We start from the raw sequence: 20,533 nt of genomic DNA, 5'->3' as shown, positions 1-20,533 counted from the left end.
CTGGTTTTGGACTCTTCACTATGTTCTAATACGTTCTAATAGACTCTGAAATACCTGTCCTTTCACCAGCCCATACTGTTTTGATAACTGTGGCTTTATATTAATTCTTAGAATTAGACACTATGACTCCTCCAATTTTGATTTTCTCTTTCAGAATTTCCTTGGATTTTCTTATTTCCTTTCTTTATCATCTAAATTTTAGAATCAGCCTATCAGTTTCTTAAAAAAAAAAAAAAAATCTGAGATTTTATCATGTTTTTTTGAATTAACTTTAAATGTACAGAAAAGTAATACTTTCCATATATTCCTCACTCTAACATTCTTCTGATGTTAATATCTTATGTAATCATAGTACAATTTTCAAACCAGGAAACTAGCATTAGTACGATACCATTAAGTAAAGAATTTGTATGAATTTCATCAGTTTTTCTATCAATGTACTACTTTTTCTGTTTTAGGATCCTATTTCACATTGCATTTAGTTGTTACTTCTCCTTAGACTGAAATTTTGGTTCCACTTGCATTGGATATGTAAATCCATTTCAGGAGAACTAACATCTAATATTGAGTCTTCTAACCCATGAACACAGTATTTCCATTTATTTGTCATCTTTGGTTACTTTCAGTAATGTTTTATAGTTTTCAGCTTACAGAACTTGCACGTTATTAGATTTATACCTCAGTATTTCTTTGTGCATGTGTTATCCTAAATAGTATGTTTTTAAAAATTAGAATTTCACTTGTTCATTGCTGGTATATGGAGATACAATTGATCATTATATGTTGACCTTGATTCCCATGACTTTTTAAAACTTTTAGGAGCATTTTTATAGGGATTTTTTGGTATAGAAAGTCATGTTATATGAATAAAAACTGATTTTTCTTCTGTACTAATGTGTAATGCCTTTTTTTTTTTTCGTGCTTTTTTGCACTTTTTTTTTGTTTTTTTGAGATCGAGTCTCACTCTGTCGCCGGGCTAGAGTACAGTGGCGCAATCTCTGCTCACTGCAACCTCTGCCTCCCAGTTCAAGCGATTCTCCTGCCTCAGCCCTCTGAGTAGCTGGGACTACAGGCGCATGCCACCACGCCCAGCTAATTTTTGTAATTTTAGTAGAGATGGGGTTTCACCATGTTGGCCAGGCTGGTCTCAATTTCTTGACCTTGTGGTCCACCCACCTCAGCCTCCCAAAGTACTGGGATTACAGGCATGAGCCACCGCTCCCGGCCCTCTTTGCACTTCTGATACAGTGTTAAATAGCTGTCATAAGAGAGGGCATCCTTGCCTTGTTTTAAATTTCGGAGGAAAAGCATTCAGTCATTCACCATTAAATACTATGGTAGCTCCTAGGGCAGGAGTGTCCAATCTTTGCTTACCTGGGGCACACTGGAAGAACTGTCTTGGGCCACACGTAAAATACACTAATGATAACTGATGAGCTAAAAAAACACACACACACACACACACACACACAGAAACTTAATGTTTTAAGAAAGTTTGCAAATTTGTGTTGGACCCATTTCAAGCTATCCTGGGCTTCATGCAGCCCATGGACCACAAAATGGACAAGCTTCTTTAGGGTTTTTGCAGACGTTCTTTATAATATTGAGGGAGTTCTCTTCTATTGACTTAGTTTATTGAGATTTTTAATCATGAATCGATATTAAATTTTGTCAAATTACATGCTGCTATTGAGATGATCTTGTGCTTTTTCTTTAGTCTGTTAAGTAAATTACATTGATTTGATTTTTGAATGTTGAACTAGAATTGCATTTCCAATTAGTCTTTAAGGAGAATTTACAAAACGAATGAAACCCAATTCAGCTACTTAACCTAGGAATGGGGCCCTGGCTGAAGACTGCTCTCTGCCATTTTAGAAGCAAGAAGAAACTCAAACTTACCTTTTCTGTTGGAGGTGAGCTGAGACTCCAGAAGGGAGTTACCTGCCTTTTATCAGTATGGAAGCAGGACAACTTGCCTTCACTGTCGGAAGCAAGCAAAACTCCATAAAAGAAGTTGTACAGCAAAATAAACTTTAGATGTCAACCAAATTTGGGGATATTAGGGATTCTCTTGAGGGAGGGGATCCCCCAGGCCTCAGCAAATTGTCTCATTGGTTTGAGCCGTAAGGATAGATCAAGTTGGTATCAAGCACTGATAGATTTGTCAAAGATCAGGGCGCCTCCACTCAGAATCCCTGTGGTTACTAATTGTGAACCCAAAATATCTGAGACAGGTCTCAGTTAGTTTAAAAAGTTTATTTTGCCAAGGTTAAAGCCATGCCTGTCACACAGCCTCAGGGGGGTCCTGATGATATGTGCCCAAGGTGGTCAGGGCACAGCTTGTTTTCATGCATTTTAGGGAGACATACTGCATAAGTCAATACATGTCAGATTTACATTGGTTTGATCTGAGTGGGCAAGACAGCTTAAGTGAGGGCTTCGGGTCATAGGGAGATTTAAACATATTCTTTTTAATTAATTTATTTATTTTTGATATGGGGTCTCACTGTGTCACCCAGGCTGGAGTGCAGTGCTGTGATCTTGGCTCACTGCAACCTTTGCCTACTGAGTTCAAGTGATCCTACCCCTTCAGTGTCCCAAGTAACTAGGACCACAGACGCCTGCCACCATGCCTGGCTAAGTTTTTGTTTTGTTTTTTTTTTCCCCCAGTGGAGGCTGGGTTTCACCATGTTGCCCAGACTGGTCTGGAGCTCCTGAGCTCAAGGGATCCACCCTCCTCGGCATCCTAAAGTGCTGGAATTACAGGCTTGAGCAACCACACTCGCCAGATTTAAACATATTACGATTGGTAGTTGGTTAGAAGAGTTATCAGCAGTAGAAAGGAGTGGCTGAGTCAAGATGAAGGGTTGTGGAGACCAAAGTTTTATCGTGCAGAAGAAGCCTCCAGGTAGCAGGCTTCAGAGGAAATAGATTGTTGTAAATATTTCTTATCAGACTTAATGTTTGTGTTAATGTTAATGCTGGAGGTATATAATGAGGCATGTCTAATCCCCTCTTCCACAATGCCTGAACTAGATGTTCTGATTAACTCTGAAGTGTTCTTGGCCAAGAGGGGGAGTTCATTCAGATGGTGGGGCGGGTGGGGGGGTGGGTCTTAGAATTTCATATTTGGTTTACATTTGCCAAGTTTTTCACCAAAACTAAAAGTTGCTAAGAGTTAGCATTGTTCCATGTAATTGAGGCTACTTAAGAAACAGTTTTACATCCAAGGTGTTTTGGCAAAAGATAATATGGCAGATTTGGTGGGGGCAGGTTTGTTTAGAGGGTTACAGAATTGTTTTAAGCCAAAGGTTTGAGCGAGTTGTGAAAGGTTTGTAAAACATTTAATATTGTAAAAGAAATTCTGTGTGTGTGCATATTGGCTAATGTTAAAAAAAGTATTCATATTTTTCATAAATTGAACTTTAAAATAGAAAAGCACAACATGGAAAAAAAAACCAACTACTTGGTCAAGATGTGTTATCCATTTTATATCTTACCTCGATTCAGTTTGCCAGTACTTTGTAGAAACTTGTGTTTCTGTGTTTATGAAGGATATTGGCTTACAGTTTTTAAGTCTTTGTGTGGTCTTGATATCAGGGTAATGCTGAATTACGAATGTTCTCTCCTGTGTGTTGGAAAGTTTATGTAACGTAGGTATTATTTCTTTCTTAAATGGTTGGTAGAGAATTCATTTCCACGAGTTAAATCATTTAAGCTCGGGCTTTTCTTGGTGGGAAGATTTTAAACCACAAATTAAATTTTAACTGTGTGCAGGACTATTTCAGTTTGAATGAGCTTTGGCAGACTGTGTCATATCTAGCCGACTGTCAAAGAATGTGTCCATTTCTCCTAGCTGTTAAATTTATGGGCGTAGAGTTGCTTGTGATACTCTTTTATCATTCTTTCTGTATATAAAGGGTATGCAGTGATATCCACATTTTATTTCCTTATATTTTTGACTTCTCCCTTTTTATCACAGTCACTCTTTGTAGGGTTTTATCCATTTTATGGAGTTTTTGAGCACCAGCTTCCGTTTTATTGATTTGTTGTTGTTGTTGTTGTTGTTGTTTTGCTACTTTGTTTTCTGTTTCACTGATTTTTACTCTATTTTTCTTCCTTTTGCTTACTCTGGGTTTAATTTATTCTTTTTCTAGTGTCTCAAAAGAGAAATGTAGATTATTGATGTGAAACATTTCTGTTCCAAATAAGCATGTAATGCTGTAAATTTTCCTCCAAGTATTGCTTTAACCTGCAGCCTTCAGATTTTAATATTGTGCTTTCATTTCCAGTCAATTCAAAATATTTTATGATTTCTCTTGTTACTACTTACTTCCCCCGTGGCTTATTTTAGAAACATGTTGTTTAATTTCAGACTATTCGAGGGTTTGCCAGATGTCTTTCTGTTGCTGATTTCTGGCTCAGGTGTGAATAGCACCGGTGTCTACAGCTTCTAGGGTTTTTGTGCTCTGGTGCATGTTCACACAGTCAGCCTCTAGCAATGTGTAAACATGTTAGCTGCATTTTTAGCTGACACCTCCTGTATAACAGCCTCATCTTCTTCCCTTCTCTGCCATGGGTGAGCCAGTATTCCCATTCCGTCTGTCCTTGGAAGTGCTTGTCTTTCCTACAGTTTTGGACTAGTTGATAATCCACTCTGTGATGGGTTCAAGAAAAGTCGTGAATTATTGTAATTATTCATTTGTTGCATTATATTACAGTAATGTAGTGCAACAAAAGAATAGTTACAATAATTCACAACTTGTAAATTATTCTTTTGTTGGTGGTAATGTAGGAGACATACTCTGTCTAGACATCTTTCTTCAGACTAAGGTGAAGCCAGAGTCTTACTGCCATGTATTTTGAGCTATAATTTAGGTAGCATGTTAGAGTTCTAGCCGTAGAGGCAGAATGAGACAGGTTGATGGCTTTGCATATTAAAATGTATTTTAAGGCTTTGTTGCAGGGCAGAACCGCAATTTCAGTCTCTTGAACGTGGGAGTAGCCCTATTGTTCTGTGGTAATAACATTTCACTTTACTAACTATAGTGACATTCTCAGTTTGCAGAAAGTAACAGGAGTGAGTTCCTGCACATACACTCACCCCTGCCTTCTTTCCTGTTTAAGTTGCCGGGACATTTTGTTTCTTGTGTCGATGGAAGGCAGATTTCAGAAGGTTGAGGCCTGGGCTTATTCTTTGGGCTAAAACAAGTCACTACTTAGTAGTACAGTAGTATATCTATATGAAAAGCTCAGCTTTAATGCAACTTGTATCTGATTTTTGATCATGGAACAGCCTGTAATTACGTACTTCATGCCAGCCTAGTGATTGTTAAATGAACAGGATCCAGGAAACCATCTGCTGTACGAGGCTGTGGCTGTAGTGGACAAAGGATATGTGACCGTAGACATTCAATATGGAAGACATCTTTTTAATTACTTTCCATTGCTAACTTAAAGCTTAAACTTTTAAAGGAAAAACTAGTTTATGGAAATGATTCCAAGATACTTATTTAAGGAACTTGAGCTGTATAATTTTTTTTCTTGTTCTGAATTTAACTTTATTTATTTTCTGTTTCAGAAAATTCTTCCAGGAGGAAATACATCATTTGATGTAGTTTTTCTTGCAAGAGTAGTAGGAAATGTAGAAAATACTTTATTTATTAATACATCTAATCATGGGGTATTTACTTACCAGGTAAGAACCAGAATCAAAACTTATTTTATACAGTATAATCATTACCTCTGCCTTATATGCCAGCCTTTTAAGAACTCAGAAACTCAGAGGATAATAGAAAATGTAGGAGTTTAGACTTAGAGCATTTTTATACTTACAGTGAATATCTCTATTTAAATCAGACTGAACAGGTGATTTTAAAGCGACAGCTAAAGTGTTAATATAAGATTGGTCAACAATAGTGAAAAGTATTTTCATACTGACTTACACATTCTTGTTTAATTTTTACTTTTACAGACTCATGAAGCACACTTGATAATAGTGTCAAGATTAAAACATTCATGCCTACTTTAGTATTTTTTTGATAAACTTATTTTTACATAGAATTTTGGTTTAGGTCATTAAGGAAAGTTAATGTATATAGGAGTCATATAGTAAATCTTTTTGTATATCAGCTGTTATTCTGTTTGTGAATCAAGATTTTTGTATGTCAAGACTATTAAGGCTGGGTATGGTAGTTCACACGTGTAATCCCAGCACTTTGGGAGGCCAAGGTGGGAGGATCACTTGAAGCCAAGAGTTCAAGACCAGCCTGGGCAACAAAGCAAGACATCATCTCTACAAAAAACATTTTTAAAAATTAACTGGGCACAGTGGTGAGCACTTGTAGCCTCAGCGACTCGGGAGGCTACAGTGGGAGGATCCCTTGAGCCCAAGAGTTCGAGGCCACAGTGAACTATGATTACACCACTGTGCTCCACCCTGGGTGACAGATCAAGACCACATCTCTACAAGAAAAAAAAACAAAGATTCTTAACAGTAATTGCTCATATTTGTCCAGCAGTGTACTATGCATGCCCTTCTGCCTGTGTTATAGATACCATTATTCTTGAAGTTGAAGTTTTAAAAGGTTTGCCCATGCTATTAGTAAGTTATTAAAGGGGACTCAAACTCATGTCTTTGTAACTATAAAGACTGTAATCTTTACCACTGTGCTGTGCTGCCTGGAACTCGAGTGTTAGCTCTGACACATTACAGGTCCTGTGCTTTTGGTTTTTTTGTTTGTTTGTTTTTTAAAACATTTCCTCCCCAGTACCCATTAACTCTGACACATCATATAAAATAAAGGTCAGAGTCATTGTTCCCTTTTAGTAGGAACCATGTCTTCTGTTTCTGTAAGGTGAGTAAATCTAACGATTGCTTAGTAGACATTCAGTACGCTGTTGATGCTTGGTTCAGTAATTTTGAAGTGCTAGACAGATCATACCCATTTCACGTGTACTTGTTGAGTAAATGAAAAGACTGTCACAAAAATGAAAGTCATTGCCACGCGACGGCGTCTCCCAGCAGACCTAGGTGATCACAGCCAATCTGGACTATTGAGGGTCATGATCAGGTTGTTCCCATAGTGACCCCAGTGGCCAGCTGTCTTCTTTCTTTACCTCTTCACATCTAATCTTTCACCAAGTCTTCCTCCTAAATATATCTACAGTCTGTTTACTTCCCTCCTCCTCAGTACCACTGCTGTCTTCCAAGCCACTCTTGCTGGATTACACGTTAGCTGTCTGAATGCCCTCCACTCTCCCCCAACACCTACAACCGTCTGTTACTCACTCTGTAGCAGAGGGATTTTTTAAAAAGTCTTTTTATTGGTATCCAGTCTGTCTCCAGTACTATGATGTAAGTTTCATGAGACCCAGCACATTGTATGTTTTTTTTACTGTTGAATTGTTCACTATTGTATATGTGCCTAGCACCTCATAGACACTTAATAAATAGCAATATATTAATAATATCATTTGAATTACTGGTTTACCCTGCTTAGTCAACCTAGGGCCATCCCATGTGGGAATGACCTGGGGCTGGGCTTGGTATTTGAGAAGTTATCTGGGCGGTAGATCCATCTTCTGATGGCTGCGGGTCAGGAAATCTTTTGACTCCCTATTTTCTTCTTTTGTCTATTGCATGCCTTCTTGAAGGACTGTTATTCGATTTCTAATATATTAAAGAAATCATTCTTAATTCACGTACATAGTAAATCAAATATGTAGCCAAATCATGTACAGAAACAACATTTGTGGGGTTTTTTTAAAATAAAGGGATTGTTAATATTTTTCCATATAAATTAAATTTGCCAGTCTCCCTAGATGAGTTATAACTAAAAATATTAATTTTAAAAACAACTAAAATTGCATTTTTTTCCTCCACTGAAACAGGTATTTGGTGTTGGAGTTCCAAATCCATATCGATTGAGGCCATTCCTTGGGGCCAGAGTCCCTGTGAATAGTAGTTTCTCACCTATAATAAACATCCACAACCCTCACAGTGAACCTTTACAGGTGAGTTTATGATGCTGATTTTGAATAAGCTTCATTTTGGTGGGAATTAATGTCTTAGCATGAAATCTCAGTTTGTTACAGTTTCCAAGACTATTTAAAATAATAGGGTTTTATAGATGTATTGAAGAGGGGTATTACTTTTAGTTCAGCTTGCTGTAGTCTGAATTTTGGAATACAGTGGTCTGGATTTTGAAGTTTTGGAATCATTTTTAAAATGACTGTGGCTTCTCTGGTGTTATAGTTTAGGCAGCTCTGCATTTAAAGAAGAGTTTTTAGCTACACAAGGCTGCTTTTTTTTCCCCTGCATTTCAACACCTTCTGGCCTAATATCCATGTTTTTTAAAACAGTTCAAGTTTATTTCTGGAAATAAATTTTTGGTGATGGCAGCCTAGAAATTAAAATCCAGGGAAAGGGTAATATAGAATTATGATTAAAAGCAAACTTGTTTTTTATTTAAAAAATTCAACTTCTTGTCTTACCTAATCTTCTAGTAGTAGTTGTTTTCAAGTGTGAAATTCCTCCTCACCAGCTCCTTGTGTCTTTCACAGTGGGAGTGGCTAGTGTCATTCCTTCAGAGAGGTTCTGAAATCTGTGCCTTACATCCTAGGGACTTCAGTGTGTGACATGTGCAGCCTCTGTGGCTTCTAGTTGTGTTGTCTGTGTTAAAAGTGGATGTGAATGCTTTCTAAAATAGTCCAGGGTCCCAGAGTTCTTTCGGACAACACTGAAGGACTTAAAGCAGCTTGAAAATGACAGGTGGAGGAAAAATACTGTATTTGGTGGTAAGTGCAGGGCTTTGGCAACTAAAATGGTTGTCCCAGACCACCCTGGTATAACTGTTCGTAAACAATGGAAGGGGAAATGAGGAAGAACCGGGGGAAATGTTCAGAGCCTGAATAGTGAAATGCTTAGAAATCATAAGTGAAAGCAGCAAGAAAGAAATCGCTCCCCAACACTTGGCAACATCTGGGTGAAGATAGCTACTGATAAAAGTACTCTGCCCCAGTTTTAATTTTTGTAGCTGGATGTCTACATCACAGAAAAACCTGCTCTTATGTCCTGCTTTTCAGGTGGGAAGTATTCCCTCATCCTCACTATCCTTCTGTCGTTTACGTCCTTTTGATACTTTAGGTAATGGTGTAGCTTCCCTGTTCTGGCTGTTATTACAAAGCTATATAGAAACGTCCGAAATTCTTGCTGCTTTCTTTCCTTTTTTTTTTTTTTTTTTAAAAAAAAAAAAAAAAAAGGCTGGGCACAGTGGCTCATGCCTGTAATCCCAGTACTTTGGGAGGCCGAGGTGGGCGGATCACGAAGTCAGGAGATCAAGACGATAGTGAAACCCTGTCTCTACTAAAAACAATTAGCCGGGCTTGGTGGCGGGCGTGTGTAGTCCCAGGTACTTGGGAGGCTGAGGCAGGAGAATGGCGTGAACCCGAGAGGCAGAGCTTGCAGTGAGTCGAGATCACAGCACTGCGCTCCAGCCTGGGTGACAGGGTGAGACTCCAAAAAAAAAAAAGGACAGGATTCAGGGTCTCACTCTGTCACTCAAGCTGGAGTGCAGTGGCATGATCATGGTTTAATGCAACCTTGAACTCCTGCCTCAAGCATTCCTCCTGCCTTAGCTTCCCAAGTACTGAGATGACAGGCATGAGCCACTGTGCCTGACCTCTTACTCCGGTAGACCCGGCTGCACGAGTTGCCCGCTCTGCCCTAGAAGGGCTGTTACAGAGTGCCCCAAGGCTGCTGCCTCATTGTGGTGGCCAGACCACAAGGATGGAGCTTGCAGGACTCAACAGATGTTGGTCTACAATTGCCAGAGTCGCCTTGCAGTCTGTACCTTTTCTCCTCAGCCTTTGGAGTTATCGAGCTATCGCCCAGCACAGTGATCACGTTGAATTCAATTCATCTAGTCTTTTTCCAGTTAAAACATTTTAATTCAAGATTTACACAAGAGAGCAAATGGAACACCAAAGCTGCTCTCTTAAACCCAAATATAGATTGTTTACCTGGGAAGACGTTCTTAACCTCGTAGTCCAGTGTTATTTTGTGCCACTAGTCTTGTCAATATTACAATAAGAAAATACTGTAAAATGAGAAAATGCATATAATTTGTTGATTATACAACATAAACACATGAGTATGTTCTCAGGAAAAAAATATTAACAATTCAAACATGAGTGAAACAAAAACGTCCCTTTTAACTTCCTGCTTCCCAGTCCAGCTGTCCAGCAGAACTTTCCGTAATGATGGGATAGTTCTTTCCCTGCTCTGTCCAAAAGAGTGGCTGCTAGCTACGTGTGACTGTTGAGCTCTTTAATTCTGCTAGGGTGGCCGAAATGTTATGTCAACTAATTTAAATGTAAATAACCACATGTAGCTGATAGCTGTTGCATAGACAGCACAGTTGCAGTCCAGGCCCTTCCTCATGGACACCACTTTTGCCACCTTGTATGTGTCATTCTAGACCTTTCTCTGTGCATGCAAGCATGCGGGCACAGAAACATTTATTGTGGGAATTTGTTTACACATAATATATTCTGTATATAATGCTTGGCTTCCTTTTTTTCCTAAACTATACTAAATTAGAACAAATAGCCCTGGACTAAAAATAGTGTGTGTCAGATTCCTAGTTTTAATGTAATTATTTCTTTGACTTTGTAATTTAGGCTTTTTCTGTCTCTATTTCTTTATTCATTTTCTCTGTTATCAGTAGGCGACCTTTTAATCTTCTGGGGTTTTTTTTTTTTTTTTTTTTTGGTTTGTTTGTTTGTTTTCCAGGCACGGCTGGAGTGCAGTGGTGCACTCTTGGCTCACTGCAGTCTCGACCTCCCAGGCTCAAGCAATCCTCTCACCTCAGTCTCCTCCTGAGTAGTTGAGACTACAGGTGCACGCCACCACACCTGGCTAATGTTTTTTATTTTTTTGCAGAGACAGAATCTCACTATGTTGCCCAGGCTGGACTACAACTCCTGGGCTCAAGTTAAGCACCGCCACCTTGGCCTCCCAAAGTGCCGGGATTACAGGCACGAGCCACTGTGCCTGGTCTAATCTTCTGTTTTCAAGCATTGTTATGCTTGTTTGCTTGATACTGGAAAGATTAATGAAATAATATGTGATGTTTTCTGGTTTTCCAGAAAAAGTTTTACAGTCCTCCTATCAGTTAAGGTGCTATTATTATTAATACAATAAGCACTATAGATGAGCACTGTAATAAATCAGGAAGCAAGTAATAATATAATCTACAGCTTATCAGTCTTTTGTAAATGCATTACTTTTACAGCAGCAACTCCCCAGCCCCCACCAAAAAACAAACAAAAAAAACCCTTTAAGGGGCCAGGCAGGTTGGCTCACGCCTGTAATCCCAGGACTTTGGGAGGCCAAGGCGGGTGGATCACAAGGTCAGGAGCTCGAGACCAGCCTGGCCAACATGGTGAAACCCCGTCTCTACGAAAAATACAAAAATTAGCTGGGCGTGGAAGCATACGCCTGTAATCCCAGCTGCTCAGGAGGCTGAGGCAGGAGAATCGCTTGAACCCAGGAGACGGAGCTTGCAGTGAGCCGAGATGACACCACTGCACTCCAGCCTGGGCGACAGAGCGAGACTCCATCTCAAAAAAACAAAAAACCTTTAAGCTTATACTGAAGAATTGCCATTTTTCTTGCTTTGTCCTTTTTTGTTCACTCCTGGAGGACTTCTTGTGATGAAACAAGTGAACGTTTTCCACCTCTTCTCGTAGCTTCACCCCAAATGTAATTGAATTAAACATATGTTTTCTTTTAAGAGCTAGAGTTAACTTACCTTTAAAGAAAAGTCTCCTGCCTTATGACCCATTTTGTTTGTATATATTTACCCAAAAGCAAGGAAAGCAGATGTCCACACCAATACTTGTACTCAGTATCCACAGCAGCTTTCTCTCTAATGGCCAGACATTGGAAACCACTCAAATGTCCCTTCGGTGTGGACTGAAAAACTGCAATATAGTCATCAAATAGAAGTGAACTCTTAATGCATAAACAATGTGGTAGACCCCAAAATAATTACACTGAGCAAAAGAAGCCAGACACCAGAGTATATACGCTATTATTCCATTGACGTAAAACTCCAGAAAACATGAGCTGGTCTGAAGTGACAGAGAGCAGATCAGTGGTTGCCTAGAAAAGTAAGAAGGGACAGAGAAGGATGAATGGATTGCACAAGGCATGAGGAAGCTTTTGGTGATAACGGATATATTTAATATCTTAATTACAGTGATGGTTTTATGCCCAAACACATAGGTCAGGATTCATCAGGTTGTATACTTTAAATAGGTATTATTTATTTTACATCAATGATAATAAAGCTGTTTTTTAAAAAATCATAAGCTTAAGCATAAGCCACAGAAATATTTTTGCTTCCAGTAGAAACCACATATTTTCATGTTCCACTAGAGTTGTATATATCTCAAAATAATATTTACACTCTTCACCATTTCACAGTTATGGTAGATCCACTGCTGGATCTTGTTATAAATGTATGGATAAAGAAGCACTTTATGTTACAATAAGAAATACAAAATTTATGTTTCCAAAACTTGGTAATTTTTGTAAGTTATTCCTTTTGGAAAAAAAAAGTATCCGTTACTTCTAAAATCTGGTCTCTGGAACAACTATTATACTTACGCTGTTTCTAAGTAAAATTTTCAAAGTTACCTTAATTAAAAATACCACTATTGCTTACACATACAGAGCACTGAATTTAGTGATATGATGCATATCCTACATTTATATATCTAAATGTTTTTGAATGTTTTGTGATCAACAATTAGGGTGTCAGAATTATTTCTCTGTAATAGCAATCACCTGCTTCGAGAATATGACTTTGAACTTAGCCATCGTGTGTTCTTTTGCCCCAGGTTGTAGAAATGTACTCTAGTGGAGGAGACCTTCACCTAGAACTCCCAACGGGTCAACAAGGAGGTACCAGAAAACTGTGGGTGAGTTGTAACCTGGTTTTCTCTTGTGTGTGCTCCCATGAAACCAATTATTCTTAAATTGGAAAATACTTAACTCCTTATAGGCTGAACAAATATGGATGACTTCTCTTTAATCATTGTCTTAATGTTAATTTATGTCAAGTACATATGAAAATTGGAGGAGAGAGTGAGGAAGGAATATAAGTAGTAATTTTTGGAAAGGGCAGTGAATAAAATTTGTGGGAGTTCTACCCCACTACATGGAAAGTAACTTCAGCTATTCTTTCTCAGAATTATATGGGTAAAGTTGTCTCTGAGTCTGATAATTTATGATGTACTTTACACATAAAAAAAAGTAAAGGATTAAAAAAATGTAAGAAGGATTCATTATGGTTTTGTTTTGTTTTTGAAGGTAAGTAATTGAATGTTCATATTCACTTTTGGTAAAGGAGATGGCACTTGCAGAGGGAACCTAGGGAAGCACCTGTGATGACTTAGAAAATTTTTAATTCTTGAAGGTGATCTATGTTCACCTTCGATATTGTTGAATATTTAACAATATTAACCAAATTAAAGATACATAAGAGAACCTTATTTGTAAAGGTTCTTGCCATGTGAGAGTTTTAAAAATATTTACATGCTTAAATCCAAGAGGGAGAAGGCAATTGTGGTCAATTCAGTTCCATACCCAGGTCACTCAGATCACTGCTCGTCTGTAATTGGAGGAACACAAATTTTGCCAGCAGGAATAAGGTTTGAGAATCAGAGTTTCTTTATTAACTGCTGTTACACACACACAGCCTCTTGATTCTGTCTTCTGACCAGTCTTGACCAGGGAAGAGATGTGGAGATTACATTTTTAGGATGTTAATATAAACATTTAGAAACAAATTTATCAGCCACTAATTTGGTTAATTCTCAGAATATAGAAACACACTAGCAAAAAGAAATATGCAATGAACAGTTTATTTATGTCCTTTCACAAAAATGTTTCACCTTGAAATTATGGTGTTTGAGTGAAAAATCATTTATAAAGCAATGCTTCAGAGGATTAAATTCAGACTATTGAATCTGTATATATTATGCTTCTAGACAGAATAAGAACTTGCTGTGAAATATAATTGGTATCTAATAAATAGAGAATTCAGATTTTTAAATAGTCAAGAATGATAATGAATGATAACAGAGAATAGCATAATGTTTTCATAGTCCTAGTGGCTGCAAAAAAAGATACAGTAATTCTTATTCCTACAAACCTAGACTGAGAAAAAAGCCAACGGGCTGTGACCTCACCTCCAGCCTATTTCAGTGTATATGAGAAAACCCCAGAGACCAAAGCAACTCCCTAGAGTTGGGGAGTGGATGGGTCCATCCCTCCGATCCTAGGAGGGTTCCAATCTCCTGTTTTCTGCTTTGGGACTAAAAAGAGAGTAGGGATAAGTGAAGGCCCACTAAGCTCTAGAATACAGGGATCTCCTAAAATATGCTGAAAGGTTTGTGCAGAGAAGAAATTCCAGTAGTCCCCAGGGAGCCATGTTGTTCTAAAACCAGGGAAGAGAGTACCCCTCAAAATGTTTTTTCCAGTAAGTCTTCCTTTTAGTATATAAATGTTCTCTCATTACAGGACTCAGAATGTATGCTGTCTTACACGAATGCAGTTGGTAAACTGTAGATTTCCTAGAGAAGCTTGGCATTGTTAGGTTTTCCATGAAAGAGCAGTGTAAGCCCTGCGGGTTACCATTCATGGAGGTTCTTGTGGACTTCTAGAAAAGTCTTTTCCTCTGATGGTGACATTTCTGTTGGTTAAATTTCAAGACCGAGTTATATACACAAACACCACTAACTAGCATGTTAAAAAATAACTAGTTTTGTAGGTTAGTTTTACCTTTTAATGGGGCTTTTGTAACTGACAAATTTGTTTTCAGATCATTTGACTTCTTTTACTTTGCCTACTTTTCGTATCATATTTGATAGATTCTAAACAGCACATTTTTCACATTTTAAAGTTCTCCAGAAATGGAGTGTGTGTTACATATTGGTTTAATTAGCAATGCATTTTGTATTAATAGGTTTATAAAATACTCATCTTTCAGTCAGTGTCATCCGGTTCAGTAAAGTATGGTGGTTTTGCTCCATTACAAACGCTGTGCTACATTGTGGTCTGTTAACTTGTCAGGAAATTCCTCCTTATGAAACCAAGGGAGTGATGAGAGCCAGTTTTTCGTCTAGAGAAGCAGATAATCACACAGCCTTCATAAGAATAAAGACTAATGCTTCAGACAGCACAGAGTTTATCATTCTTCCTGTTGAGGTTGAAGTTACAACAGGTTAGTGGAAAACTGAGGAAATGGAAAGTTGTTTTGTTTTCAGTGCAGCTTACTCTGGCAAAGTGAACAATAATTGTTGACTTTTCTTTTTTCCAAGCTCCTGGAATTTATTCCTCAACTGAAATGTTAGATTTTGGTACACTAAGAACACAAGGTAAAAAAATCTTTTAAAAGAGTCTTTATGGAGTTGTTTTTTTTTTTAAAATCCCTGTATTCAGTGCTCTACTATACTTTGTAATTCAGCTTTACCATTATTTCGCAGTGGGTCACATGATCTTGTACAAATCTTCCTTTCAGACTCAGTGCCTTTACCAGTTTATACCCCATTCCTCCGAGGGCTGAGTGGCATTGCTTACCAGGTTGGAAAACAAGGCCGTGGGATAATTTAAGTCATCTAAATGGAAGATTGAGGCAGAAAGTCGTTTTCTAGTTTCTTAATCCAGTTGCTCATGGATTCAGTTATGCTGAATGTTGATTTTTACTTCTGGATTTTGTTTAGATATGAGTTATTAAATTACATTATGGCAAAATGTTAAAAGCTTGTCACAGCTGTTCAGAAAATTCAAATTCTACAATTAAAAACAACCAAGTAAAGAATTTTACTAAGGAAAAACTAAGAGTACTTGTAATTTGGCATGTATATGCACTATATATAATAAAATGTAGTTAAGATTGAAGACCACATCTTTAAAAGTTAGATTTGCTTTTAATGTATTTTTACATTATAAATTATTAATTTGCTTCATTATGTTTTGCTGAAAAGCTAAAAGTTTAGTAATGTCTGAGTTCACTAAAAAAATAATATTTTGGGGGTGGGGCATGATGGCTCATGCCTATAATCCCAGCACTTTGGGACATGGAGGCAGGCAGGTCACCTGAGGCCAGGAGTTCAAGACCAGACTGGCCAACATGATGAGACCCCATCTCTACTAAAAGAAAGTACAGAAGTCTGCTGGGCATGGTGGTACATGCCTGTAATCCCAGCTACTCAGTAGGCTGAGGTGGGAGGATCGTTTGAACCCAAGAGACTGAGATTGCAGTCAGCCAAGAATGCACCACTGTACTTCAGCCTGGGTGACAGAGCAAGATTCTGTCTCATTTAAAAAAAAAAAAAAAGTATATATTTTGGGGTTTTCAAAAATCTGGTTTAAGAGGGAACAGTTCTTGTAATACACAGTGTCCTTATGAGTAAAACAATTACCACCTAATGTTTCTTTTTATTAATGTTACTGTATTTCACAAATTGATAGCTTCAGTTTGATATCTTACAAGGTAAAGATTCTAACTTGGTTTAAAAGCACACCTTTTAAAGAAATATTTCTTTTCCTCAATTTTAACAGATCTACCAAAAGTTTTAAACCTTCATTTATTAAATTCAGGAACAAAAGATGTACCAATAACAGTAAGTTTTTACTTCTTTTTTTTTTTTCTAATTTATATATTCTTTGTTTTTAAATGTATTACAAAGTTAAAAATAATTAAACCCTGACTCTAAAAGAATTCTATTTTGTGATGACCTGGTGACATTTTGGTTCTAAGTGTGATATGAGAAACCAGTTCCGCCCCAGCCACCCAGATTTTAAGGATGAGAGGGAAATAGGCAGTCTTTTCAAAGTAAGTTTGAACCAAAGTTCATGAGTTTCTTATACAGGCACAGTCATATAAAGGCCTGTTCTGATAGATCCTAAAATCTGTGGGCCATGTGGAAAGAAAAACAGGTTATAAGGATTTTATCAGATTTGGTTGTTGGAGTTAAGGTATGGGCAGGAAAGAGGAAAAAGAGTCAGATGAACTGGGAAGAAAATAAGCCAAAAAAACATGTTGTAGGTGGTGGTAAGGTGCTGTTAACACTTGTCGCAGGCCCCCTAACTAACTAGCAGTTACTGAACTACCTTAGACAGCACGTTATAAACTAAGGCCCTCTCTCCCTCACACGTATGTACTGAATAAGTAACTTTTAGGCCATAGAGTGGAATTGAGGTGCTGTTAGATTGTTTTAGGGAAAAGGGGGATATCTAAGTTTTGCCTTGGCCCACAGCCTCTCTCTCTGATGAGGTCCCTAACATATATACATAGGGAATCATTATATAGGAAAATAGAACATTTTTACTATAGTTTGTGCTGATACCAGAAACTTAACTTCAGTGAACTGATAAAATGAGATATAGATCATGTGGGCTTGAGATTTAAGGGACCTTTGTCCATCGATGGCCATACCCATATTTTATCACCAGCTGGTGGAGTAGACCAAAGAGAGAAGAATATACAAACCCCAGCGAGGAAGCAAGAGATGGGCTTCCCAGGTAACCACATTCCGACGCGCAGTGACCTGCCTCACCAGTGGGATCGGGGTGCAGGCAACATCCTCGTATCTGACCTAACATTTCTCCTAATGTGATTTGGGGATTTGATGGGAAAGTACCTTTACGAAGCCCAAGCAAACCAGCCTAACTTTTTACATACAATAAATGGACTGAAACAAGTATCTTTTTCAATGAACATTTTATAGAAAAATGAAATTGGCAATTAACCCTAAGAATGTGAAGAACTAGTATTCAGTTCACTTATGACATGGCATTAAATAGGCCCCTGTTTGTCCTTTTTCTTACTTACTAAGGAGTTTTTGGATACATTGTAGGTGAACATTTTTGCTCTTACTGAGTCAGGCACTAGGCTAGTGCTGTTATGTAGTAAATGTATTACTTAAATACCTATAAGGTGCAGTGGTCCTAGTTTTCTAAATAGGAAAACTGAGAGCTTTTTTTTTTTCCCCCCTGGAAGTGACTTACACAACTATAAATAATGCAAAAGTAGGCCAGGCATGGTGGCCTCACACCTGTAATCCCAGCACTTTGGGAGACTGAGGTGGGTGGATCACTTGAGGTCAGGAGTTCAAGACCAGCCTGGCCAACATGGCAAAACCCTGTCTCTACTAAAAATACAAAAATTAGCCAGGCGTGGTGGCACGCGCCTGTAGTACCAGCTACTCAAGCTGAGGCAGGAGAATTGCCTGAACCTCAGAAGTGGAGGTTGCGGTGAGCCAAGATCGTATGGCTGTGTTCCAGCCTGGGTAACAGAGCAAGACTCTATCTCAAAAAAAAAAAAAAAAGTAAAAGGTATATGAAACATGAAAGTATATTATACAGTGCCACTTAGCAATCACATATTTATGAATATATCATTTTAATTGCACAGTCAATATTTCTGTTAAAAACCTATATATATCTATTAATATAATACATCTGTACCTACCTGTGTGTGTGTCTTTTATAATATCCAAAGCCCAAACTCTGCCAGTGTTTTGGTGGTTTTTTATTTCCTCCTTCATTCACTCATTCAATAAATATTTAATGAGCATCAACTATATGCCAGCTGCCGTGCTGACTGAGAATACAGCAGTGGATCAGACCAGCGGAGTTCCCTACCCTATGGAGCTCACTGTTAATCAGGGCTTCCTGGAACTCTGGGAGATACTTCGATTTTATTCTAAGTGTAATGGGAAATTAGTAACAGGATTTTAAACAGCAGAGTGACATCATCTGATTTATGTGTTGTAAAAGGTCACTGTAGCTGCTTTGTGGAGAGTGAACTTACAGACATGGAAGGACAGAAAGCAAAGGAGACCACTTGGGATCTGATCTAGCAATCAGCCTGAGAAATGATGGTGGCTTAGACTTCCCACCTTATCAGCTATGGGGCAAGCCCACCCACCGTGGAAACTGAGTTTTCAGAGCTCTTCTTAAGGTTTTTCCTGTGTGTTTCAGCATTTTCTGCATAATTCGCCAGGCTTAGACTGATAGCTATTTAGAAGGGTTCCTGCCTCCTCCTGTTTCACAAACACAGAATTTTTAGGATTTGCTAAGCAGTACTAGAAGCTGGAGATTTTTTTTTTTAATTCCCCTTCAGGGAATTCATTCTTTTTCTAAATATGGGATTACTAAAGCAAGCAATTCCAAATATGAGTTCCTCACCTGCTAACAGACAGGGTGCTCAGGTCCAAACTCCCCTAGTATGTCTCTAATGCAACTTTGAGAAAATGGCTTTCCTCAGCATTTACAAAACATTAGTGCTATATAAATGATGGAGTAAGTTTGCCTGAGATGTCTTCAGAGGAATGTTTGGATGAGGTTTCCCTTGGTAATGGACAAATTGGAATCCAAGTGGTCTCCTTTGCTCTCTGTCCTTCCATGTCTGTAGGCATATCAGCTTAACATATGCTTTAGTGAATTGGTACACACATTATTAGAAATACAATGTTAAATGCTGAAAGGTTATTTCCCTTGTTTGCTCAAGTGCTTTTATAAGCAGTTTTAGAATGTTCCAGACCCTTGAATTTCACTTGAGAGTTACTGAGCTTTAGTTGGGTTTGCATGTTGTGAGAAAAGCCTAGAACTATATTTAGAACATATGCCAGCTTGCGAGCTGCCTTTCCTGGGAGCTTGCGACAGTGTTTCCACTTCTTGATTATCTGTGAGTTAGCAATAGTCACTAATATAAAACAGGTTGTTTGTATAAATATGCTTACTACAAGGTGGTGATTGTGTGTTAGTTCTCATTTAAAGCCACACCAGAATGGGCCAGCTACTTAAATGTTTTGTCTTGGGTTTGTTTGTTTGCTTTGTTTTTGTTTCCTTGGAAAATGGGTTTTAACAATTTGGGTTTGTTTTTACTGATAATGAGTGAACAATTCAGACCATTTGTATAAAACATGAGTTTTCAGTTGAATATTTCTTTGTTATTACTGCAGCATATTTTAAGGTAGCAATACTAATGTAAAGTTTTTATCTGGTAGGAAAAATCTTAAAGTGGTGTGTTTCATATGAAAAAAATTCATCAGCTATTTTAAGTTCTTACTACTTACAGTGACTATATTTTAACAAACATCCTTGCTTAGCTATTTCTGGCTTGGTGGTGTACAGGCTGATAGCACTCGAAAAATGGTGTGCTTGTTACTGATGAACTCCCACTTCTAGCCTTTAAGCATATTGAAAAATGGTCAGTCCTTCATTGTATATCCAGAGTTGGTTCCTTCTGGTGCGTTCTTGGTCTCGTTGACTTAAAGAATGAAGCCACGGACCTTCACGGTGACTGTTAACAGCTCTTAAAGATGGTGCGGACCCAAAGAGTGAGCAGCAGCAAGATTTATTGTGAAGAGCGAAAGAACAAAGTTTCCACAGTGTGGAAGGGGACCGGAGCAGGTTGCCTCTGCTAACTCAGGTGGCCAGCTTTTATTCCCT

General features: G+C 38.1%; 1 protein-coding gene across 2 annotated transcripts in view; it reads left to right on the top strand.

Moving 5' to 3' along the window:
* The window catches only part of TMEM131 (transmembrane protein 131), a 247,746-nt gene that overhangs the window by 153,550 nt on the left and 73,663 nt on the right, over positions 1–20,533 (top strand). For both annotated transcript variants that reach the window (XM_008008079.3, XM_008008080.3), the window contains exons 6-11: positions 5,582–5,698; positions 7,894–8,016; positions 12,910–12,990; positions 15,146–15,296; positions 15,394–15,450; positions 16,637–16,698. In XM_008008079.3, the coding sequence (XP_008006270.1) occupies positions 5,582–5,698; positions 7,894–8,016; positions 12,910–12,990; positions 15,146–15,296; positions 15,394–15,450; positions 16,637–16,698 (591 nt within the window). The remainder of the gene's footprint in view (positions 1–5,581; positions 5,699–7,893; positions 8,017–12,909; positions 12,991–15,145; positions 15,297–15,393; positions 15,451–16,636; positions 16,699–20,533) is intronic.

Source organism: Chlorocebus sabaeus, chromosome 14 (genome assembly GCF_047675955.1).
Source record: "Chlorocebus sabaeus isolate Y175 chromosome 14, mChlSab1.0.hap1, whole genome shotgun sequence".
NCBI lineage: Eukaryota > Metazoa > Chordata > Mammalia > Primates > Cercopithecidae > Chlorocebus > Chlorocebus sabaeus.
This window is presented reverse-complemented; position numbering and strand designations above follow the sequence as displayed.